The sequence below is a fragment of the Podarcis vaucheri genome (assembly GCF_965113315.1).
Source record: "Podarcis vaucheri genome assembly, chromosome: 2".
Taxonomy (NCBI): Eukaryota; Metazoa; Chordata; class Lepidosauria; order Squamata; family Lacertidae; genus Podarcis; species Podarcis vaucheri.
Window position 1 is genome coordinate 97,176,089 of NC_138760.1, and position 25,442 is coordinate 97,201,530.

Below are 25,442 nucleotides of genomic sequence, written 5' to 3' on the forward strand. Positions count from 1 at the left end.
ACGTGCTGATACATATATAATTATTAATAACCACCTATATTCTGTATAAACTTGTTTCACATGTAAGCATATTTATTCAAACAAAGTCTGATGTTGCAAGTGCCGTCATGTCTTCAGTCCATTGATGAAAGGAACCGTATTTTTATTTGTTGGCTTAACTAGCTGTTCTTAACCACATGCAGTTCAGCTGTTTATGCAATGGAAATAAATCCAGGGGAAATAATTTCCTTTTTAAACTTACTGTAAGTAAAACTACTGGATTCTCAGTATTACCCATACCTGAGTTCTCAACTGAAACATCTGACTTAATAACTGTACCTATAAATGCCAAGCTGCTTTCCTTTAAAAGAAAAATGTTGAAGCTTTGCAACATATAAAGTAATATATTCTTTGCAAATTCAGTATTTGACAGATTTAATTTTTAATTATAAACTGACTTATAATGGATTTAAAAGAAGTAGATGTTTTATTACGGTACTTAAAATTTTACATGTACTGATTCTTCCCATTTTGGAATAATGGGAACTTCAGTACTCGATTCACATTTAGGCTGTTGTTCTGAGAACGCTCACCCGGGAGGATGACCTATTAAACACAGTGGGATTTCTCTGAGTAAACAGGAATAAAATTATGTTGCAACAGTTGAGAACCAGTGTGGTGTAGTGGTTAGGAGCAGTAGTCTCGTAATCTGGGGAACCAGGTTCGATTCCCTGCTCCTCCACATGCAGCTGCTGGGTGACCTTGGGCCAGTCACACTTCTTTGAAGTCTCTCAGCCCCACTCACCTCACAGAGTGTTTGTTGTGGGGGAGGAAGGGGAAGGAGAATGTTAGCCGCTTTGAGACTCCTGAAGGGGAGTGAAAGGCGGGATATCAAATCCAAACTCTTCTTCTTCTTCTTCTTCTTCTTGTACAGTTGTGAAGCATTTACAAATATTTCTCTTTGCCTAGTCACAGTCATTGGTGAGATCCAAAACATCCTGCAGCATTCTTCCTATTCACCAAACAACAATTTTGTTTTTCCATGAATATTACTTAAGAGGATTTTTAAAATATATACAAGTTTTGGTGTAAGAGAAATTCTATGCTAATGATCATGAAGAGATGTCCATTGGAAAGAGCATAACGCTCAGTTGTGCAAGAGTTCTGAACATTCATAAAAAGCTCATTATTCCCATTTGTTTTAACAGATCCCAATCAGCCTGTGCTTGAGACACTATATGAAAATCATTTGAGCAGCCCACACAGGTAAAAAATCTGCATACACAAACACATGAAGATCTCTAGCTTGGAACAACAGGTTTTGTTTTAGCTATAATCACCCATAGAAAATTTTATAGATTCCTCTACATCAGCCTTCCCCAACCCTTGGGTCCCCAGATGTTTGATGTTGTTGAGATGATGACAACTCATACCATCCCCAGCCAGTATGGTAACTCTAACCCTTCATTATAGGCAGGATTGCAAATGTAACTGGAAAGAGAAACAATTGTGATAAATTCAGAGTTTATATTCTCACATCATGTAATGATTATGAGTAGTGACCAGCATTGCAACTAAAATCCACAATGTAGGGTTCAGAGTTGAATGAATGACACAAAAGGCCACTAGTTTTGCAGGAGGTGTAAAGAGTTTTAACCTGTTTAATATAAATAAATCAGCATGCTTTGGTTTTGTTTGGTAATTTCAGTATGGCATAAGGCGTGTTTGTGTGTGTGTGTGTATATATAAGAGAGAAAATATGCAAAAACAGAAGTATGTGTTCCAATAACGGGCTATCTTTTGTTACTTTTCACAGTGCCAGGACCCTAGTTTATCCTTTGTATCCAGCAACATATAAAGCAAACACTGAGGAACTCAAATACGGAAGGAAACCAGTGGGTAAGGTTAACATGAAATTTTTAATTTAATTAAACATGGGTTTGAAGAGGAACACAGCTATTTTTGGTTTGGTGAAGCATCAACTGCCTTAAGACTAAAAACACTTGCACATAGAAACATTAGCCTTTGCACGTTAAAGTAATACCAGATATGCTGCCTGGCTTGGAAATGGACTTTAGTATTAGACACCGTGCATAAGGCTGGTGTAGCAGAAAGTGATCAATCATTATCTACCCCAGCCTTTGGTTTTCAAGCACAGTACTTTATTGGCAAATGCATTTACTTCCCCTTCAGGTAAGCAGTGTTCATGACAGCATAAGCTGAATGGAGAATAGTTTCATTAGTGCTGAAGAAGAATGAGACTATCACACTGAAGTACTATACATTATTATTATATATTTTATTTAAATATCTATATTTATGCATTTACAAACTTTAATAAGCATTCTTCATCTCCACTTTTTTATAGCAGAGAATTAGCTTCTGTAAAATGACCATGTACAAAACTAGGCATCAGGTTTGTTTTTTTCCCATATTTCTCAGCTGTCGTGAGCAATAAAAACGTGACCAAGATGGAATGAAAACTAAAATACAATCTCAAACCAGTGGCTCTTTTGCAAGTATTACAAAATCAGTGCTCAGCTAGGAGTCCCAAAAGGGACATTTAACATTTTAATCGGTTTAATGCATGAGGGAAATGTACTTCTGTCTGAGTTACAAAGTGCTGATGCTCAACTGAGGTGGTAGCCTGCAAACCCTTCTAGGATCCACTAAATCAATATGGCACATGCACGCACAGGGGGAAAAAATCTAGAAGATTACACTGATCTGCAGCAGTGTCAAATCTTCCTAGTTTTAATTTTTCCATAATGAAAAAGGTTCATTTCAGTACTTCAGATTTTTTCATAAATGAATGCTTTAGCCTCTTCCACACCTCTTGAGATTTAGGGATCAGTCCTCCAAGGTGCAGCTTTGCACTGTGGTGGGTTCTGGAATCCTCAAAGTAACATTTAAGAACTTTGGGTGGTATTCAGAGTTTTACTCAAAGCAGACCTCTTGAAAAATAATGCACCTAACTTAGTCATGGTTATTCATTCCAATTGGTCTATTCTGAATAAAACCTCATGCTCATTTAATTTAAATCAAAAATAGATAAAGAGGAATGTTGGGAGGTGGGGGTGGTAAGAGGAAGCACCGTTGCCATGATGTGTCACTCTCTCAGAATGCCATGTGTTACAAAAATGTCCTGGAGGACAAAACCTCGCCAGGAACACGGTTTCTCAGCAGCCTTGCTTAACTGTGTCATCTGATGCCATTTAGTAAATGATGTAAGATGACACCAAAGATGTGTGCACTCCCTTTAGGACACACAGGAGTAAAGAACAAATATAGTGTGATTGCATAATTCATATTGCACAACTGTATAAAAAACCCATAAATACCAGCTATCTGAAGGTCTTAAATACAAAATACAGGTCACGTACTATTTTAATCAATAATCATTTTCAAGTGCAAGTTAGGTGTGCCCTTCACTTCTTCCTATAAAAGGCATTTTTTTGGCACAAATGTAACCCCCCCTTCCAATAATGTGCCCATACTTTCTCAATGAAGCCCTATACATACAGTATAAAAAGAAGGTTATTTACACACAATGAACTAGGTATACAGAAACAGCTTTAAGGGTTGAATCTCAACTCCTGTTATGAAAATGGGGAATAGGGTGGGCAGACAAGCCACCCATCTGATTTATGCTGGTTGCTGTGGGTTCACATTGATAGAAGCAGGATGTCCTAGGAGACCAATACGCTGTTTTTGCTTCCTCTGCTCTGTCATCTGGAAAATTGAAACATGTACTTGGTTAGACATAAGCACTTCCTGTACGTCAGACCACAGAATGAGCTATTGCTGTTATATTGTGGTCAAGGTTTATTCTGAAAGCCATTTGCAACAGAAAGCACGATCCTGTTTGATGCATCAAAAACAATTAAGAGAAAAACAGCTACCCCACCCAGCTGGGAAAATCCAGAGAGAAAGTTTGGGAGTCTAGCACAAAGTGCTCATTGACTCCTCATGACAGCAAGCAAGCTACGTGGTGGAATGGAGAGGTTGGGACATGGGAAATGCAAAGGAAAATCCCCACTCAGTCCCCACAGAGCTCAGCTGGGTGACATGGGCAAGCTATCAAATAAGAAGTTCAAACAAATAAATGCTTGCATGGTAGCTGTATTAAATCCAACGTTGGAGGGCCTGCTTTATATGTGGCAACATTTTGTGTGTAGCAGCTTCCTAGGTAGAATGTTCAGTTCTGCAAAATGACAGCCCCATCATTTTGGCTGGCACAGCTATTTGCTGTTCTCCAGGATCTTGCAGAAGGACATAGGAATGGACTCTATTCTATCCCCGCCTGCTGATGCAACCCACTCTTAGGCTGTGTGCCACACATATCCCTGAGTAGAAACTTGAGCTTGGGGACACAGAATGCTACTGGATTGGGAACAGAGTTCAGCCCAATGGAAGGGAGGCAAGTCACCCTTTGTTAACACAGCGGCAGGCTATGTTAACCTGATCCTGCATCTAGAACTGGTACACTGATTCATAAAATTGGACTGGAAGGTATTTGAATATGAATTTGCAATGTACCCAATATATAAATGGCAATTTGAAAATTACATTTTAGGCTGAGGAGATACACTGAGTGTTTACAACAAGCTGGTTCAAACAATAAATTTTAAGGTAGCTGCAATGTTACAAAACTAGGAGTAAATTGCAGTGGACTAATTTCTGAGTGGACATGCATAGGACTGCATTGTAAGAGCCACACCTCTGTAGACAATGTGCTTTGCCCAGCTACTGAAAAAGTGGCGTTTAAGGGCTAAAACAAAATAAAATTAAACACAGTAGCAAGTGCAATTCAAAATATTGTTTCTGTTACAATATGAATGTTACATTCTGTGAAAGTCAATTTTCCCCCTTTTTGAAATGAACTTTGTAATACTAAACAAATATTTAAGCCCCAACTACAATAAGTATTTACATTATTTTTAAATTTGCATATGCTTGAAGCATGTACTAAAATGTATATAATTGTTATTGAGTTTTTATGTCTTAAACTACATAGAGAATGGGCAGATTACTAAATTAACTGCTAAAAAAAACAGAACTAAAGCACACTTAATTAGCTAGTTTAGTGGAATGAGGGCCTAATCATAATCTTCATGCAAATATTCATGATGTAAATGTTCATGAAATATCATTCTGTTATGAATTAGCTCCATTTCTATTATGGTGGAAGAAATGTTTAAGCTTGGTGCTTCAGTCCCTGATAACTTTCTGTTAAACCAGTTCCCTCTAATAATTTGTTATTTGCAGCATATTGCTTGCCAATTAGTATTTGCAACATATCACTTAAGTTCCTTCCCTTCCTTTTGAAGAGTGTATGCACCTTTAAAACCTGGTTGTTTGCATATTCATACGAGGTTCACAGAGTGCATTCGTGAGATGTACAGGGCTGGGGTAAGTGGAGGCCACAAGTCACTGCAGAAAGTGCTTGGTCAGTACAAATTTGGTCCATTCTTAGCATTATGGAGAATCCACAAAAAAATTTGAGTTATGTGGTGTGTGAACAAGCAATGTTGCCACAGCAACAGACCCTCCAATTGTTCCTCTTTTCCAAGGACAGTTCTGGATTTACAGAAGCCATCTTGGTTTCTGATTTGATCCTGAATGTCCCGCTTTTCTTTAAGGTGTCTCTATTTTCACTGGAAAAATGTTGGAGGGTATGGCGTTATGAAATCCCCAAGCCAAGGAGACATCTGAAGGCAGCCCTGTATAGGGAAGATTTAAAATGTTTAATGTTTTAGTATATTTTTATATATGTTGGAAGCTGCCAAGAGTGGATGGGCAACCCAGTCAGATGGACAGTGTATAATAATAATAATTGGATAGGGCATCCCTGTTTTCATTGGAGAAAATTTGGAGCTATGTAGCAAAGGCGGTGGGAGCATATGGGAGAGGTACAATCACATGTACAACTGGACCCTTCTCTGGTATATTGCTTGCAAACTACTAATTTTGTGTGTGTGTGCGCGTGTGATGTAATGACATGCTGTGGACTGTGGTATAAAAAAGCAGACCAAGGCATTTACTAGAGAGAGAGAGAAAATGTAAATGTCCTATTAACTCCTGCATAAAGTGTACTGAAAATTCGTAACAAACCAACAACTTTGTATTCATTAAATTGCCAGTGGTATTTTTTTTAAATAGTTTGCCAGGAATGTTTACACCACTTGTTGCAGTTCAATAGTGTTTCAAATGGAGTTGTTGAATTTTGCCATTAATGACAGCTCTAGTCTCTAGAAACCAATTAGAAGTGACAGCTGTGAAAGGGAAACTTGCTCTTATTTGATTCAAACCAGCCTCTCAGTTAGCTCTTCCTTCTAGAAAGGGTTATTCCTAATGAGAAAGTGATGTATTGGTATGGTCACACAACTGGTACATGCTGCAACTTGATCTGGGCACACTCAATGATTGCACTTAGGGGAAATTCCAAAGAGTCCTCTCGTGTTAATAAACCTGGTTTCCCCTTCTTCCTCAGCAGGGCAGAGGCCCTCTGAATGCTAATGTCATTCTCTCTCATTTTCACAAGGGCAAAGTTTAAAAGCTGGGCAAGTTAAAAGTGGAAGGCTTTAAACATTAAGGGCTTTAGCTGGTGAGGTTGAAGCAAAAGGTGGGGAAGGAGAAGAGGGGCCTCCCATTGAGCTTGCTATCAAATTCCATTCTGGATTACTTCAGTCACATGTTTTAAAATACTGGCTACAAATCCAAAGTGCAGCAATGCATGTTGTGGTTGATAAGGAACAAGCAGGAGGCAAAAGGATGTGCAGTATCCAAAGGAATTCTGAGGACAGTGCATTTGCACTGAGATCCATGCCTTTACAGTGGTACCTCGGGTTAAGTACGTAATTCGTTCTGGAGGTCCGTTCTTAACCTGAAACTGTTCTTAACCTGAAGCACGACTTTAGCTAATGGGGCCTCCTGCTGCTGCCGCGCCACCGGAGCACAATTTCTGTTCTCATCCTGAAGCAAAGTTCTTAACCCGAGGTACTATTTCTGGGTTAGCGGAGTCTGTAACCTGAAGCGTATGTAACCTGAAGCGTATGTAACCCGAGGTACCACTGTAAAGGTAAAGGTAAAGGTACCCCTGCCCGAACGGGCCAGTCTTGACAGACTCTGGGGTTTGTGCGCCCATCTCACATCTATTGGCCGGGGGCCAGCGCTGTCCGAAGACACTTCCGGGTCACGTGGCCAGCGTGACAACGCTGCTCTGGCGAGCCAGAGCCGCACACGGAACGCCGTTTACCTTCCCGCTGGTAAGCGGTACCTATTTATCTACTTGCCCCCGGGGGTGCTTTCGAACTGCTAGGTGGGCAGGCGCTGGGACCGAGCAGCGGGAGCGCACCCCGCCGCGGGGATTCGAACCGCCGACCTTTCGATCGGCAAGCCCTAGGCGCTGAGGCTTTAGCCCACTCAGCCCTTAATCCTATGGTGTGTGTGTTTTTAAAAGATTATTAAGGCATAAACTTTTTTAAGTTTAAAAGGCAATGAATGAGTCTTGTAGTGTCAGATAGACAGGGCATGCGCAGGAGCAGGATGTTAGCATCTTTACATATTATATGTAAATTAGGGATGTACTACGAAAATAGAAATGAGGGTTGCCACATTGCCAGAAATAAAGAACCAGAAGAATGCTTATTTGCATGTGTCAATTTCCCTCTGACTAATTTTAAGCTAGAACAAATTAAAAATCCCGGTGGAAGAAAACTGCAACAAAACACGTCACAGAAAAAAATAATAACCCCTCTTGCTAGGCCAGTTTAAACAAGCCTGGTGAATGGTAACCTAGGATATGTGTGTGTTTGGCCTTCTAACGTAGCAACCAATGTCACCAACCCTGCAGAACAAGCAAAGAATACCAATAATTTTGAAGCTTCTTGCTGTATTACCTATTACCTGTCATATCAAGGCAGAGGGAGAGTCTGTCATACTTTCTCCCAAGTCCAATATTATTTTGTAAATTGAAGGCTGCATTAAAAACACAAACAGTTGGTTTCCCCACCCTCAGGTTTTCCATTCAGTGACACTTATTAAATGTGACCAGGACATTTCTGGTTTTCCAAAATTTGTGAAAACATAGAGGCTTTGTGTAAACTCATACCCTGTCTGCATCATCTGGAAGTCTCTTACCTGCTCTTTAAGCTCAGACAGCTGATTAGAAAGATTGGACACCAGCTTCATGGTAGATTCAAGCTTCTCTTGCAAGTTTCTAAGTTCATTCTGTTCTCCTTCAGAATCACTGCTCACAAGCGACATGGCACGCATCCGAGGGAACCAATCCAGATTTCTCTCCTGAAATTCAGGAATGACAATGACATAAATGCCCGGCAAAGGCACAATTGCATATTGGCCACTGTAAATTCACTTGAATATGGGTAACACTCCAAAAAGTTGTTCTAAAATACAATTTTGTATCACTAAAAATGCGTTTCATGTGCTTCTGGTGTAAAAAAATAAATCCAATTAATCTCAGACAATTTTAATGACTATTGCTCAGAAGTCACAAAACAATGCAATATTAGAATTCCTTCACACCTCATAACTGTGAAGTTATTCCATTCTCAACTGTAGCAATTCAAGAAGAGATTGTTTGTTGTAGCCTCTACTTTTGAATTACAGGTAACATGTTCCCCACATTAATTTTTTCCATTTACATATCTAGTAACAATGTTTTCTTGAGCCCTCCACACTTGAAAAACAAGATACTCATTTATATGGCTTATGAAAACTTAAACACTACTTAATTGTAAAACCCTCCAAAAATCTTTATGTAGTTTACAACAATAGAAAATAAAACATTTTAAATTATCTATAAAAACAGTTAAAAACAGGTATTAAAAATATTAAAAGCACTAAAGTCAACAGTAGGTAAAAAGGAAGAAAACACATGTAACTTCTATATGTCTGGATAGGCTGTGCCTAAAATGTGTTTTAATCAGCAGTATGTTTACCAATCAATTTTATTCCCCAAATTATGGGAGAAGGCTTCACAATGCTAACTTTCATAATAGTAATGTGTTCTGTGATCCTTTCAAAGTATTCAGTTAAAATAATGAGATGCCTTCACAAGATATTTGGGGCGACTTTACTCACTAGTTGGCCTCTTTAAATCTATTACAGGTGATTTGGGGAGTAAGTCTTGGGATTTCCCTTGCAACTTTCCTTATGAGGCAAGAACAACTGAACTGGAAGATTCCTTGTGTATTTGAAATTCCCTGGTTCTGCAGGACAGAATCCATTAGCAAGCTGGTTCTTCCCTACAGAATATGGGTTCCTTACAGAACCTAAGATCTCCTGGTGGTCTTGTTACTTTCTCCCCAAGGTGAGGAAGTGGAGGAGTAACCCCTAGTGAAATCAACATACATCCCAACACTTCTTGACAGAATCCAGAGGAGCAAGTAATAAGTGAATGCAAAATCTAATGTTGAAACCCTCCCACCCCCAGTTCTAGAACCTGTTTTGACTACATATTTGGGGGTTCCACAGCTAATTGCTGACAGGTAAATCAACTCTATAAATGTGATATTGCATGCTTCTGTACTGATGTATACAGCTAGTGATGCAAAAGAAAAGGGAAGGAAAACTGGCAAAAAGAAAACCCCCTAAGTACTGTGGGAGCAGAAAGGGAAGAGAAAGGGTGCGTGGCAGACAAAAGTTTCTCAATTCATTAAAGGCCAGGACTGACAGCCATTCAGTGCTACTGTTTGATTTCTCTCCCCTCCCACATTGGAGGCATATCTTTAATGCTGAAGTTCAGACGAGGAGGAGGAAGCAAGAAAGCCTGGGTGTAAGCAGATGCACTTTAATACTACCTCATATGAAACCTGGGACAAAACTAGTCTGATAGCCAAGTTTTATCTATTGTAACAATCAATTTCAACCACACGCTATGACAGCTGCCAAGCTCTAGCTATTTCCATTTAGTCAGTGGAGCATCTCTAGGTTAGGCAACAGAGGTTGTATCAAATGCTGTGCCAGTGGTACTCCACTCACGCAACAGGACTTCCTCTCCCTCTGCCCCAAGTCTGCTGAGGATCCTCCAACCCTGTGGTGCAGATTTTGACGGTGCATTTGGGGGAGAGGGGAAAGGAGCGGCAGGAAAGGAGGTGAAGTTCTGTTGCGCAAGCTGGCGTCTGTTGTGTGAGGAAAATAGCAGTGTCGGATACAACCTGAGGAGAGGAATCTGGCATTCACCTTCATGCTCCACAGAACCACACTTGAAATTGATAGGTGACCTTTCAAAAACCAGTTCTTGCTTTAGGAACCAATCTTTTATTATTCTGAGGTTCTAGTGCCTTTGAGTGTACATATACACATGTACCAATTGGATCAGACCAAAAGTCCATAAAGTCTAGCATCCTACTTTCTAGTAGCCAGTCATGCATCTAGAAGGCACACAAACATGGTGACCATAGCCCTGCTGTGCTAGTTGCCTCTATGTGGCACTAAAAGTACCATTAAAAAGTAAAATGTCATTATATTAAATGGAAAAACAGAAACAAGTAAAAACAGAAATTCAGAACTAACAGCTCAGTCCTATTACCATTTATGCAGCTGCACCATCAATGTAGATAGTGCTTTAGAGCACCTCAAAAATGAAAGCAAATTATGTTGCTCCTTTCCAATGAATTTACAATCTAACTTCTATTTTCAACAGGCATATGCTTGTAACAGTGATGGGTGAATCAAAGTTCTCACTGCAGATGAATGAATCACAAGATCTTCTCAGAACCATTGTTACCATTTTTGAACTTGTTTTGCAGCATTCTTATAATCTAGTGCTAGCATTTTATCAGAAACATAACTAAAAGAAGAATAGACTTGTAGAGTTGTAAGGGATTCCTAAGGGTCGTTTAATCCAAGCTCCTGCAACTTAAGTTTCTGGAATCCCTTGTGGTAACCCTGTCCATACCTACTCAACTGCCACAATCCCCTTCCATGAAAACATTTCTTCTTCTTCCCCACGGGTTTAACGGTATAGCAAGGCCAAGGATAGGTCCCATTATGGTCAGCAGCTGGCAACAGTGTGATCATGTTTCAGTCACAACCTTTCATACGGCCTTGTTCCTTTTGTAAACTGCCATAAATTCTCCAACCCCCCCCCCCCGAGTGTCTTCTCCCAGAGGGCAGGCCCCACAGACAAATTTGTAATACCCAAATCACAAAACCCATGTAGGACAGCCCTCTATCTTCTATATAGCACAAACCCATAAAACCTGATCAGCTATTTTCCCTACCTTATAAACCTCACGTTACTCCATAGAGCACAATGCACAATTGTCTGAACTCTGAACAGACCAACTTGTTTCTCCTGCCCTAAGTTTAAAAACTATAAAAACTATAAAACAAATCCTTCAGTGATGGACAAAAGGAGAATGCACTCCTACCAACACAACCCCCCTCCCACTGCCTTTGCCATTCACCTGACAGAGTCTCAAACCATTTTCCTTTGTAATGAGAATTGAAAATGCATGAGGGAAAAACATCCAGTAACCAGAGAAGAGACTCTCAACTGGATTTTTTAAAGGCATACCAAAGAACATTAGGAGAGGTGGCTTGCTTGGCCCTCACCCCAGCATGAGGCAAGCAGTACACCTGCCAAACCTTACGTATTCTTCGCTGTTACTGGATTCGCCCTTTAACCTACTCGAAGCAGTAAATGGGAGCAGGGGTGCTTGGCAACTGGCTAGTTTTATCACAGATCTATGACTATTAATCCCAGCTGGCTATGAAACCTAAGACAATGACCCACATTAGCTCTCTTGTCAGCTGCTGAGGATATACATAACAAAACATTTCTGTATGGATAACTTAGGTAAAGGTAAAGGTACCCCTGCCCGAACGGGCCAGTCTTGACAGACTCTGGGGTTTGTGCGCCCATCTCACTCAAGAGGCCGGGGGCCAGCGCTGTCCGGAGACACTTCCGGGTCACGTGGCCAGCGTGACAAAGCTGCATCTGGCGAGCCAGCGCAGCACACGGAACGCCGTTTACCTTCCCGCTGGTAAGCGGTACCTATTTATCTACTTGCACCCGGGGGTGCTTTCGAACTGCTAGGTTGGCAGGCGCTGGGACCGAGCAGCGGGAGCGCACCCCGCCGCGGGGATTCGAACTGCCGACCTTTCGATCGGCAAGCCCTAGGCGCTGAGGCTTTAACCCACAGCGCCACCCGCGTCCTATGGATAACTTACTTGCATGCATATCTCCACTTAATAATTAGTGGTTTGTGCACATGGGTTTCAGTACAGTAATACTGTCTGCCTCGTCTAGCGTCTGCTTCAGCAAACGTCCACAGCAAACCCGGAAGTACCAAAATGGATTACTTCTGGGTTTGCCATTCACACATGCGCAGAAGCGCTAAATCACACTTCGCACATTTGCAGAAGCACAAACCGCTCTGCACCCATGCGCAGACACGGCACTTTGCCCTGCGTCCTTTTCAGCTAGTAGCCGGGGCTCTGGAACAGATCCTGGTCGCAAAACAAGGTACGACTGTACAATAAAAATAAGGGGCTGCTCATTAAAACTGGGTCAGCATGAGGTGCGCTTTTGGTAATGGAGCCTCCCGCTGCTGCTGCACTGCCAGCGCGCGACTTCTGCTCACATCCCAGTGCAAAGGTCGCAACCGGGAGCATCTGCTTCCGGGTTAGCGGAGCTCGTAACCCGCAGCATTCACAAGGGGGATCGTATGTAACACAAGGTTCCACTGTAGTTAAATAGGACTAAAAGCAATAAAGCACATATATAACATTTTATGCAAACACCACTCCATACTACTACTACTACTACTACTACTACTACTACAACAACAACAACTACTACTACTACTACTACTCCCAGAGTCATGATATCTTCTTAAATCATAGAACAGAACAATAGAAGAATAGTATAGAGATACAGTGGTGCCTCGCAAGACAAAAATAATCCGTTCCGCGAGTCTCTTCGTCTAGCGGTTTTTCCGTCTAGCGAAGCAACCCTATTAGCGGATTAGCGCTATTAGCGGTTTAGCGGCTATTAAAGGCTTAGCGGCTAAAAGGCTATTAGCGGCTTAGAAAAAGGGGGGGGAGCGAAAAAAATCGCAAGACGTTTTCGTCTCGCGAAGCAAGCCCATAGGGAAATTCGTCTTGCGAAGCGCATCAAAAAATGGAAAACCCTTTCGTCTAGCGGGTTTTTCATCTTGCGAGGCATTCGTCTTGCGGGGCACCACTGTACTGACTATACATACAAGTTTCTGTGCAATGCTAGAGTAGACTAATGGGTTTAGTCAATGAACATGACTAACATTGCTTTCAATGGCTTTATTTCTAAGTAGAATTTTGTTGGCTATAACCCATATATTCTCTCTCGGTCATCACTCTTCCTACCACCTTACCCAATAAATGTGTATTTGTGACTGGGTGGTAGTTATAAACCATGGGCTGTATTTAACAACAAAAGAAGGGGAGGGAGCTAGAGTGAGTGAGTGGTTACTACCGTAGAAATATGGTGCCACCCCAAGCACCACACTGCTGACACATTCAACAAATCTGGTTTTCAGAAACCCTACACTGATTACTTTGGTCTTCAAATAAATATCAAAAGCTATGAACTCCATAACTAGTAAAATGGGACAGGTACACCTTCAGGGTGGGAGGAAAGGGGTGGAAAGCAGATAATAGTTTCTGTTGCTGAGAGACATACAAAACAAGTATTTTTGGCAAATAACTTGACATCCTTGTTTCACAGATCTTGGTCATAACCCAACAAGCAGCACATCAACTGGATTAGTAGCAGCTGATATGCTTCTGCAAGATGGTGCACCAGGTTTGCTTCTCAATTCCCTGCATGAGGTTATATTGATGTTTTCAGGAGACATAAGAAATGAACCTGAAACATGCATTCAAAGCAGCTCATTTTGCGGGCCAAAGAATTCTACAGCCTATATAACAGAGTGCACCTTAACCTGCTTCTCCCCTCTCCTTCATCTCACTGTCAAATCATACCCATTTCAGAGGGTTGTTTGTTTGTTTTTTTATAAAAAAATTATTCAAAAGTTACAATACATTTTAAATCAATATATCCCGTCCACAGACACTTCTGCCATGATGGTGTCATTAAAATAAGAACAGGATATTTTAATTTTGGAGGTGTTGTGTCCAAGGAGTAAGCTTGACAAGCAGGTCTCTGTTAAAAGTTCAACAAAGCCCTTAAGGTGTCTGGTCTTGCAAGCAACATGTAAAGTTACCATGGCTCCCCCCACCTCCTTTTTGCATGCATTAAGTGAGCCACAATCTTGAGTCTTTATGTTTGGTCTGTTTCCTTGCCTCCACAGGCACACCCCTTTCCTACTAGTGTCCCACATACCAATGCTGTTATGCACTGTCTGCTTTGGCCCTCCTACAAGCCTGGTGGTGCCGTCAGCTCCCTCTTCCCGTCACAGCAGCAGCTTCCTCTCTTTAAACAGACCAACTGAATTAAGCCACTGACGGAAGCTGGCTAACCACAAGTGTTGTGTTTCTGGCTAGCTCTTTTCTAGGTAAAGTTGGAAAAGTCCCTTTCAAGTAGCAATCGTCAGAATCTCAGACACGGGGGCGGTGATGGCCAGAGCTTTTAAAATGTCCATGATTGGTAACTTGTTTGTTTTTTCTTTCTTTCCAAAAAAGGAAGCTGCTATGTGTGATGGAAATGATAATTCATTCTGAGAAATCTCACACTTCCTTGCTTTCACTGAACTGAGCTTGCTTAAGGGGTCTTTCCAACCTTGGATTTTATCTTTATCGTTAAAAGTCAAATCTATCTTCCAATGCGCAGTCCTGACCTGTAATTGATTGGAGGTGAGTGGGGGATAGCTGCATTTTTACCCTCTTTTAAACCATGGCATATGGGTTCAGCACTGGGGGGCTGGTGGGGGGGAGCACACCTTCTTCAAAAGACAGCATGGCAACAGATGTATTACAAAGACAATGTACTGTTGCGGTGTGGAACAGGTAGCTCTGTTCATCTCATCACATTTCCTCATAAAATAATGCGACAAAGAAGTAAAATTAAAGACTTTAAACAGTTCCTAGAATGGTACAGACATGAAATGGAGTTTGTAGTTTGTGTTACTATGGTTAACACATGTCATATCTAATAGGGCCTCGTGACTACTACTTACTTGCAATCGCCACATCCTACACCTGCAGTAACAATTGTGGTGGACATACTGGCCGGAGAATTTTATTTTATACAGTGATAAATATCGGAGTGCTGGAAAATGCAGTATCCCTTTCTGGGGGAAAGACACCTGAACTCCTTGTAATATATGAATAGCAGTATTTATTGCATTCTGCGTGGATCTTTTGGGTACAGTGGCTAGGAGAAAAATATCCAAGTTATTGTTTGTACCACTTTTTTAAAAGATAGAGAAACCTCCACTGAATAATAGCCAAGTCTGAGATCCATCTCCCAGTTTTTAATTTTCATTCTTGGAATCTTGCTAACAGCGCACAGTCATTTTGTGGAAAGAATGACTATCCCTAACTCAGACGGGGATGTATCTAAAAGGATCCTGAAACAGTTCAGCCTACTGCCATGACTATGGGGAAAGACCAGTTGAAGCCATTCCACATTATGCTTATAGCCATGCTGTGAATTGTAGATGCAGTCTTGTAAGAACTGGAAAGAAATTCAAAATTTGTTTGAAAATCAATGCATATGTAACATGAGAATTATGGTCAACAATTCTGTACATGAAAATGGCAAATGAACTCTGGCGTGGGTAGAGAGTTTTCCTGCTGCCATGTAAAAAAACCGATGGAGAAGCTGTGGTCCTCCAGTTGTTGTAGGACTCCAGCTCCCATCATCCCAGTTCATCGGCCATACTGGCTGGGGACTGATGGGACTTGGAGTCCAACATTTGGAGAGCCGTAGGTTCCACATCTCTAAAAGAAAATGGAGAGTGAGAGTGAGCACACCTGCATCTGCTGGTGATTCTTTCCTTAGGCCTTTCTCAGACGCAGAAAGCTAGCCAGTTGCTTCCAATACTTTGAGTTCAGTTTAGTTCTAATATTAAGCAACTTTAACCACACCCAACACCACATGCCAACTTGAGTGCAGAGAAGGAGACAAGACAATTCAACAGACCATTGATCTTGGTGGAAACTTTTCCAGGTAGCAGCCCTTCGCTATTAGGAAATGAGTTCTTCTCAGTAAGCCACCACTCCACCCAGAGGCCAAGCAAGACAAATACTTGAGAGCTCATTCTTTCTTTCTTAATTTAAAATAGTTCACTGGCTGCAGGGAAATTCACAGCTCACAGCTGTTTCCCATGATGAAGTAATTTTCATTACGAGCAAACCTTGCCCAGCTTTTACATAACCAGTGATGAAGAGCTGCTGAGGGATTGCCCAAAGGAGGTTCCCTTTTGTGTTTCATACTATGACAGTGCTGGCCCTTCCGCTAACCTAGTTCTTGTTTGGTACTGTAGGGATTACATAAGTAAACCAGGACACATTATATCATGTGCAGCTGGGCTGGAATTAATTGGCCGATTGCATAAAATGGATCATTAGAAAAACACAACACACACACACACACACACACACACACACACACACACACAAAACAGGGATTGTCTGTAACCTGCCCATGGTAATGAATTCCACCCTAAAATTATTGTGAAATGGATAAAGAGGGTAGTGACCGAGGTGTTCTCTAAGTAGAAGGGCTAAGCAGGTAATGCAGAGCTCCACAACATCTAGGCTGGGTGCACAGAATATGGCAGCACAAGATGGGCTAAGAACCAAGCCAACGTATGTATTGGACTGGGGAAGCTATGACTGAAAGATGCAGTTTTCTTAAAGAGAAAGAAAAATGGAAACAAAATTAATATTCTTGAGTACGGATGGATTGGATCTGTCAGTTTCAGTTCTCAGTTTCTTATTTTCCCAATCTTAAATTTATTCTCCACATTTCTACAGCAGTTTTGTGATTAAAATGAAAATAAAATTTAAAAACCTCATGAAAATTATTCAGCATTTCAGTATGAATTTCTCCTAATAAACACATTTCGTACTAAGTACTCATGCATATATTTTTGGCAAGTGATTCCCCTTGGTATTTGTATGTTATTTTCACCAATATAATTACTTTTATGCACACTTTCCCCTAATATATGCATTTTGGTTGGAGAACTGCACTGCAAAAGTTGGATAAGTGTGAATTTTGAAGGGCAGCTATATTTTGTTTCTCACACTGTTTTGGAAAGTGTGATTTGGTAGAAGCACATTTAAATGCAAGCCAGATTGAGTCCCCGCCCCCCTTGAGAATTTCAAACATTATATGAAATCTCCTGTTATTATTTTGGGACACGAACAGTTTCTTATAAACCGTGAACCTGAATTTCTGCACTCACAATCTCCTTCTGGACCTCAGCTTCTATGAATAAAAAAATTTAGTACTCTGTTTTGCAAAAAAATAATCTGCAAATGGCACAGAAACAAGAGACTTCCAGTATTCAAGAACTTGAGTTCTTAACTTACTACTCTGTCACAACTTCTAGTTGCTGCCCTACTTACAAAAATCCCTTTGCACTTGCTTCTTCATCCCACTATGACTGGAGTGATCATGCCCACAGGGGATGGTTCTGGGGCACGGCTTTCAGCTAGTCAGCACAAGCAAAGCTTGCCAGGGTTACCAGGATAATGTCTATGATTTTTCATTTCCTCACAGACATGTTGGCAGCTTGGGCTTGTACTGAATGGCTGATGGAAGGTCCCACACACCTGCTCTCTATGGGAATGTTCAGTTCAGGGAGACTTAGAAAAGTTTGATCATTACCAAATTCTAGCAACTACTTCATACCCATATTTCAGAAAGCAGCAGATTTCCAGAGGGGACAGCCACATTAGTCTCTTGCAGTACAAACAGCAGTGTGAGCAACACATATTTATTTTGACATAAGCATTAATGGACTAAAGTAAAACAAATTTATTTATAATCCAAAGAATGGAATTCTATATACCACCCCCTGCATTTCGTTTGTCAATGAAATGCAACCTGTTTCTGAAAACAGCACTCTGGGACCCAGACAATTTACAAGAATGGACAATTCCACACAAAATGTGAAACTTCAGTGTTGCCATGAATGGCAGCTTCTCTAACCTTGTCTCTCTGGACTAGGATCCTGAAATTGGCAGGAATGCCCCATCCTTCCTATAACAGAAACTCCCCTCTCATGCCAAGGGACAGGGTACCCTTCAGAGTGGGGCATGACAGATTACTACCGAATCGGGAAACCATCAGTCCCGCCCATGTACATGCACATATTTTGATCCCGGCCATTGAACTTCCTTCCTGTCTAGAAGTTACACACTTTTGTATAGATCATGCAGAGGCATCAACCATATTAAGAAAGGGGTTCATGCACAGGGTCTCTGGCTAAATAAACAGATGGCAATAATAAAGGGGTTAAAAATGAGTCAACACACAGGACTTGGAGGGAGGCATACTGGATGAGAGCAACAAATGCACTTGAACATAACAGATAACAATCCAGGTAAACAGAATAGATAACTCATAGATTAGCAAGAGAGTGAGGCAACTGAACACCTGCCCTGAAAGTTTACAGTGAGGCAGAGCCACAGTTATCAGTCTAACGCTGGTGTGCTGCCTTTAAATCTAGCGCATTAGCTCACTTCAGTGTTCCACAATAAGCCACTCATTGGCGGAAATTGTTACTGTTCCTATTACAGCATGTAAAGGCTGCAATCCTTGTTCCACTAATCTTCATGACAACCACAGGAAGGTGGTAATTAATGTTCCCATTTGATGGCTAAAAATCAGCCATTAGTATGGCCAGCTTCAACCAAGGCAAAGCAACAAGTTTATTATATCTACTTTTTATCAGGCTGCAGGGCAGAGGGAGAGGAGAGAAGGAGTACAATTCCATCATCTCTGGAAAAACTGGCTGCTTTTGGTCCACCCCCTGTAAACTTGGGCTCCTAGCTAGTTGTTGTAAGAAGTGTAAGCTTAAGAATTAGTCCCTGAGCTTGCTTCCCTTGTCCTCCCTCCCTCTTCCTTCTTCTTTGTGTGTCAGATTGTAAGCCTAAAAACAGAGATTTGTTTTACTAACAATCTTTGCAAGACATGGTGGGAACTGGCAAAAATGCTTTAAATAAGTAAATGAATAAATACTTGGACCATGTGCACTCTCAGATTTGACACAAAATTCTCTCTTTCCCTCCCTCTTTTAACTTCCAATAAGCTAAGCAGTGGCACAGCAGAAAAACTCTGAATAACTAGTTCAAGCATACTTCAAATGCAGTTTCCGACTTTACGTCTAGAGGACAGAACGTACTAGATATGAACAGGACAGACTTGTTTCTCCCTGCAGCAATGGCTGATGTGTGACACACCCATTTTTTTTAGGCCATTTGTTTCAACCCTAGCATTATTTAGGCACATTTAATCCCGAGGCCTAATGATACCCAGCTTCCAGCAGCCTTGGCCCAGTACTAGTGACACAACATAGTGTTGCATGCCACCCTGATTTTCAAATGGTGCAAGATCCCAGGGGTTCTAGGTTCTAACCCAGGGTTCGGTTTCCTTGGAATGTGGGACTTTAGGATATATGGTTTATTTACACATATATTCAATCTAAGATGGAGGGGCTCGCGCATTAACACCCTGGAATGTCTTGCTTCTCCCATAGTCACAGCTTTGTATTCCAGCAGAAATCAAGCGTGGCTCTCACTCTTTGGCTTTTGCCTGCTTCTAGCTCTGCTCTCTCACACATACTGGCTATCAGTACCAGCCAGGTGAGGGAGGGGCTCACACACATTTGATGTTTAATTGTGTTTTTATATTTTGCTGGAACCACCCAGCCACCCAGAGCGGTGGAGGCAACCCGGTCAGATGGCAGGAATCATCATCATCATCATCCCTTGCACAGAGGAGATTCCTTTGTTACACTAAGGACCATACTTCTAGTACTTCGGTGGCAACTATGACCCTTGCCCGGCTAATTCAACAATGGAATTCTCCATTAGATTTTAATCCTTGCTGGATCCAGAGGATTAGAAAGGACTCAAGCATTATATGAAGTGACCCGCCTCCCCCCAAAAAAACCCATCACAGCAATAGCTTTCCTTTGCTTCTGAAGTTATTTAAACATGTGATTATGTGAACTGGTTCTCTAGACATTTGGGTGGCGACAAAGCATCAATTAAACTGTACCCTGCCGTAATTTAAGTCACTCATTCTTCATTTGTATGGGTACACTGGTAGTTAGCTATCATTCTGGGTCGAATACATATCACACACATAGCAAAGAAAACATACAAATGAGGCCAATCCACTGAATTTCCCTTACCTAAACAACATCCATCAAAACCAACAAATTTCACTGTTGTGGAGCTTACTCAGGAGAAGAGTAAAGTGGATTCTGCTCATGATCAGCAGTTCAGCGACCTCAAGCTTAGGCCAAATATAGCATTAAACAGGATGGTTAGAATAACAGAATCATAGAGTTGGAAGTGAACCTGAGGGTCATCTAGTCTAGCCCCCTGCAATTCAGGAGTCTTAACTAAAGCATCCATGACAGATGGCCATCCAAAGAATACAATGAAATGGAATCTCTGTTCTGCTCACTGGCAAAAATATCCCAACTTCAACCTAAGCATTTAATTAACCTGTGCAGAGACCCAGGTCTCCCTTTAATCCAGCTAACTCAAACCAAAATTTCATGTTTCTGTGCTTCTCAGTTTCTTGGACTGTAGTACCACAAAAGGAAATATTACAAAAAAGGAGGTTTGTTTGAATTCTTTCTCTACTCAAATGCAATGATGATGCCAAGATTGCAAGAGCAGGTAATTCGAAACTATGGCTGCAGCTACCTACTGCACACAATAGAAATGTTATTGTGGTCTTCTCTAAAAGGCAGCGGACCACCTCTTCTTGAGTTTTCTCTCTCTCTCTCTCTCTGAGCCAATTCAGATGTTCTGTTTTTGGTAGGGTGCAGCTAATAATCACAGCCATGTGGGCAAGGCTCCATGCGGCTTAGAAAACAGTTTGATGCTCTTTCCCCATAAGTCTGGTAAATCACAAGGGAAAGAACCACGCCAGCACTCTACCTCCCCAGAATCTAGCAGAAGAGACAGCATGCAGACTTCTCTCCCAGTTTGACAGACTCATGTCATAAAGGCATTTGAACTTCCTTGCAACTTCACAGGGCCCTGGTCAAATGGCTCCATTTTGTAGCTACATTGTAAAACATTTGAACCAGGCCTCAAGAGTAACTTGGGCTAAATATGTATCAGTATCTGAAAGTAAAAGTGACCCGTGCATCTCATTTCCTCACCTCTCCATAACTTCCACAAGTGGAAGTTTCACATTTCCTCCTGCGGTTAGGCTTAAAACTGTCTCCACATTTAAAGCATTCACATCTTACTGCAGAGGGAGAAGTTCACATAGAAGCACAGGGAAGAGGAAATACTTCCAAGTCCCTGTTCTCTGAGCCCCTGTCTCTGAGCTTCTGAAGCGGCTCTCATTCTTAGAAGGAATCCCCGACAAGCTCTTTGCATTTTTAAACGTCTTCCGATATCTTAATTCCTATGGTGTATGCCACTGTTATGCTTTTCTAACTTCTTTCAGAGCATGTGTGTGTGTGTGTGTGTGTTTTGCTGCAATAGAGCATAAAACCGTACAATAAAAACCATATAAAAAGTTAACTTTGAGTTTACCAGTGTGGTTACAGCTGGCATAACCAGCAGGAACTGGTAAATAGTACTCTTGGCCAAGAGTCATTGGGACCTCTGGTGATGGATCAAGGAGTACCCCCAGGCTGTGTATCTGCTCTATTATTTTGGGCAACTGGTGCACCATGTCACTTCTGTCCCTCTTACTGAGCCCTAGGCATGGAACTATGATGAAATTGGAAAAACAAAACATACATATATTCTCTCTCTCTGTCTGTCTGTCTGTCTGCCTGCCTCTCTGTCTCTCTTGAACACACACCACTTAAGTCACCCTCAAGCCTTGCTGTGCCATGGATGCTTGACTAGCAGAGTTCAACTGCTGGCTTTTCTTGTGCTCACATCCTAAGGAAAACTATAGCCCAAAACCTTTCTGCTATTATGTATGCGACTCCCATGATCAACATATTTTTTTTGGAACAAACTCCTGCAGGGTGCAAAGAAACAACAACACAAAAAAACACGTTACATAACCCATTTTAAAGTTCTGCTTCGTTCCTCAATTAAAACAGACATTTAGGCAAAAGCACAATGAGCCTTCTTCCAACAGTCTTTAAGGAAATAAGTTGTTTACAGTTATGATCCTGCATCACGATGCTGAAAATGTGCTACAGCATATGTAAGTGACGAAGAACAGAAAATTCAGGAACATTGCGATTTGAACTAGATTTAATAACTGCATTTTGGAACAGACTGCCCATGCATCTTACAAGTGTGTGAAACTATAGCACTGGATTTTGGAAGATTCAGGACAGAAAAAAGGGAGTACTTCTTCATGCAGCACATAATTAAACTATGGAACTTGCTCCCACAGGAGGCAATAATGGCCTCCGAACTTGGCTGGCTTTAAAAGAAGTCTGGACAAATTCACAGGGGAGAGGCCTATCAATGGCTACTAGCCATGATTACTTTGTCCTGCCTCCACAGTCAGAGGCATAATGCCTCTGAACAGCAGTTGCTGGGAATCACAAGTGGGCAGAGTGCTGCTGCGCTCATGTTTAGTTTACAGGCTTCCCATGAGCATCTCTTCAGCCACTGAGAGAAAAGGATGCTGAATAAGAGGATGCTGAATTATGAATGTGGCAGATTAGCAGCCAAACCTAACATGCATATTGCTGCTAGTTAGCCTGTGAAGGGGCAAAGTCTACAGTGCTGCCCTGATGACAGGCAGATCATCAGACCACAGAAATACAATTGGTAGAGAGGGCTCCGTGTGATGTCATCTCTCCTGGACAGGAATGAGCATACTGTACTTCCTGTTCATCTCTCTTCCTTTGACCGGTGTTGGATGAAGACATGCCTCTGCTTGCTCCAGCCTCAGGCATGCTTATAGGTGTTTTGCAGGTTAAACAGTAAATGCAAGTGTTTTGCCTGCATAGGTTTTTTTTACTGCTACTCTTACTGTGAACCAATGCATGAGTATTTTTAAACTTAATTTACAAGTTCAATGCACTTTACAGGTCCAACACCCAAGATGCTCTTACAGAGATTTTGTCTGCAAATTCCTATGCTTTTCTCAGACATACATGATCACAAAGGTAACACCTTTTTAAGTCTAGGCACTTTGAAAGGAAGACACTATAGCTTTCCAGCAAAACATGGAATTAGAAAGGTTTTCCATATGCTTATATTATCATTCCGTCTGAACTACAAAATCCATTCCAACAGAATGCTGCATTTCCCTGGCCGCTGCTTTTTCTAGCATGCCGAGGAGCCATAAAATAACAGGCTGTTTACACAGAGGACTGCAACATGCTTCACTTCACCACTAATCCTCTGTCAGGTGACTACTCACAAGATTTCTTTAAGCCCTTAGGAAGCACTCCAAAACCAGGACATTCAATGACCCTGAGATAATATAGGTTACCTAATAAGAGATTTTGACAACAGGATTTATATTCCCAACAAGTTAGCATATGTTGCACCTAAAAAGGGCAGTTCCATGCCTTTAAGAAACATGCAAAACCAGCATTTAATTGGATTTGCCTCATAGGAAGTTTCGATGCAGAAGCTATTGGGGGGGGGGAGATGCAGCTCACTCTCCTGACCAGTCAATGTGCCAATCAGCAAATCAGACTATGAAGAGAGAATTTTTTTCCAGGATTTATTAATCTAGTATGACCAGAAAAGGGGGGGGGTCCACTTTTTTCTACAGAAAAGTGACTTAAAATAAAACCCTCATAAATCAACATGAAGTATATAGGATAGGAACACACAATAAATGTGTCCTGATTTAAAGTTTTCTCACTCATAAGACAATTGTGATGAAAAAAGGAGGAAACGCCTTTATATTATACAGTGGTGCCTCGCAAGACGAAATTAATTCGTTCCGCAAGTTTTGTCGTCTTGCGAGTTTTTCGTCTTGCAAAGCACAGTTTCCCATAGGAATGCATTGAAAATCAATCAATGCGTTCCTAAGGAGACCGTCGGGGACAGAGGGGAAGCGCCGCGCGCCTTCTCCTCTGTCCCCGGACCTGTTTTAAAGCAAGGGGCAGCGGGGAGAAGATTGCTTCTCCCCGTTGCCTCCCCCGCAATCTCCGGGGACAGAGGGGAAGGCACGCCTTCCCCTCTGTCCCCTCTTTTGAAGCAAGGGGCGAAGGGGAGAAGATCGCTTCTCCCCGTTGCTGCCCCTTGCTTCAAAAGGGGTCCGGGGAGAGAGGGGCAGGCCCGCGCGCCTTCCCCTCTGTCCCCTCTTTTGAAGCAAGGGGCGGAGGGGAGAAGATCGCTTCTCCCCGTTGCTGCCCCTTGCTTCAAAAGGGGTCCGGGGAGAGAGGGGCAGGCGCGCGCGCCTTTCCCTCTGTCCCCTCTTTTGAAGCAAGGGGCGGAGGGGAGAAGATCGCTCCTCCGCGTTGCCGCCCCTTGCTTCAAAAGATGTCCGGGGACAGCGGGGAAGATGCCAGCATTTTTAAAAACCTCGGGACAGCGGGGGACTTCTCTGCTGTCCGGGGCGATTTTAAAATGCTGGCGGGCGGCAGCGCTGCCGCCCGCCAGCATTTTAAAATCGCCCCAGACAGCGGAGAAGTCCTCCGCTGTCCCGGGGTTTTAAAAAAACCTCTCCGCCCCCCCCCAGGCTTCGGAGCAGCCTTCCAAAGCCTGGCGGCGGGAGGAGATCTCTCCGCCCCCCCCCGCCAGGCTTCGGAGGAGGTCCGAGGACAGTGGGGAAGACGTGCTGCGCTTCCCAGCTGTCCCGGAGATTTCCCTATGGGCTTTCGTCTTGCGAAGGAAGCCCATAGGGAAATTCGTTTTGCGAAGCGTCTCCAAAACGGAAAACCCTTTCGTCTAGCGGGTTTTCCGTCTTGCGAGGCGTTCGTCTTGCGGGGCACCACTGTAATTATAAATTGTTTTCAAAGTAAAGTAAACTGTCTGCTAGGAGGCTGATCTCAAAACACAACGGCAAGACTTTGTTATTTAGCCCTGTTTATTTGGCTCCCTTGCATAAATATGTTAGAGGCTCAACAACTTTAGTTATGAAGATGCTAACACTGATTGCTGCAATGAACATTTGGGTCTCACCAAAGAATGCTTTAATTAATTTAATATTAAATCAGAAAGGAACCTAAAACGAATTCACCCCTCCTTTGCTTGCATATTATGGGGCTATTGTCATTACAGAACCCAATCTAATCCTGGTTTAAAAATTAGATGTATTTGACAATGACTCCATATTAATGAAAAAGTAAGAAACTGTATTAGTAAATTTCTCTTTTTTGGACTATTTTGCAATTAAGTAGTATATTAAT

At 42.0% G+C, this 25,442-nt stretch overlaps 2 protein-coding genes across 25 annotated transcripts in view; one reads left to right on the forward strand and one right to left on the reverse strand.

Annotated features, from left to right (window-relative positions):
- Positions 1–25,442, forward strand: part of LOC309525214 (uncharacterized protein) — a 168,122-nt gene that overhangs the window by 54,857 nt on the left and 87,823 nt on the right. For 9 of the 17 annotated variants that reach the window (XR_014216098.1, XR_014216099.1, XR_014216100.1 and 6 more), the window contains 3 exons: positions 1,188–1,245; positions 1,796–1,878; positions 9,112–11,126. Coding sequence is in view for 7 of the 17 variants with exons in the window: in XM_082210730.1 (XP_082066856.1) it covers positions 1,188–1,245; positions 1,796–1,878; positions 9,112–9,200 (230 nt within the window). In the remaining 10 variants the exon portion in view is untranslated. Of the gene's footprint in view, positions 1–1,187; positions 1,246–1,795; positions 1,879–2,172; positions 2,729–9,111; positions 11,127–13,714; positions 14,295–20,712; positions 20,818–25,442 lie in introns of those variants that run through there. The other 8 variants (XM_082210732.1, XM_082210731.1, XM_082210733.1 and 5 more) reach the window with 5 other exon arrangements.
- Positions 1,880–25,442, reverse strand: part of ITPR1 (inositol 1,4,5-trisphosphate receptor type 1) — a 217,209-nt gene continuing 193,646 nt past the window's right edge. For all 8 annotated transcript variants that reach the window (XM_082209117.1, XM_082209119.1, XM_082209121.1 and 5 more), the window contains 2 exons: positions 8,122–8,283; positions 1,880–3,711 (listed from right to left, as the gene is read on the reverse strand). In XM_082209117.1, coding sequence (XP_082065243.1) covers positions 3,625–3,711; positions 8,122–8,283 — 249 coding nt within the window. In that variant the 3' untranslated portion in view covers positions 1,880–3,624. The remainder of the gene's footprint in view (positions 3,712–8,121; positions 8,284–25,442) is intronic.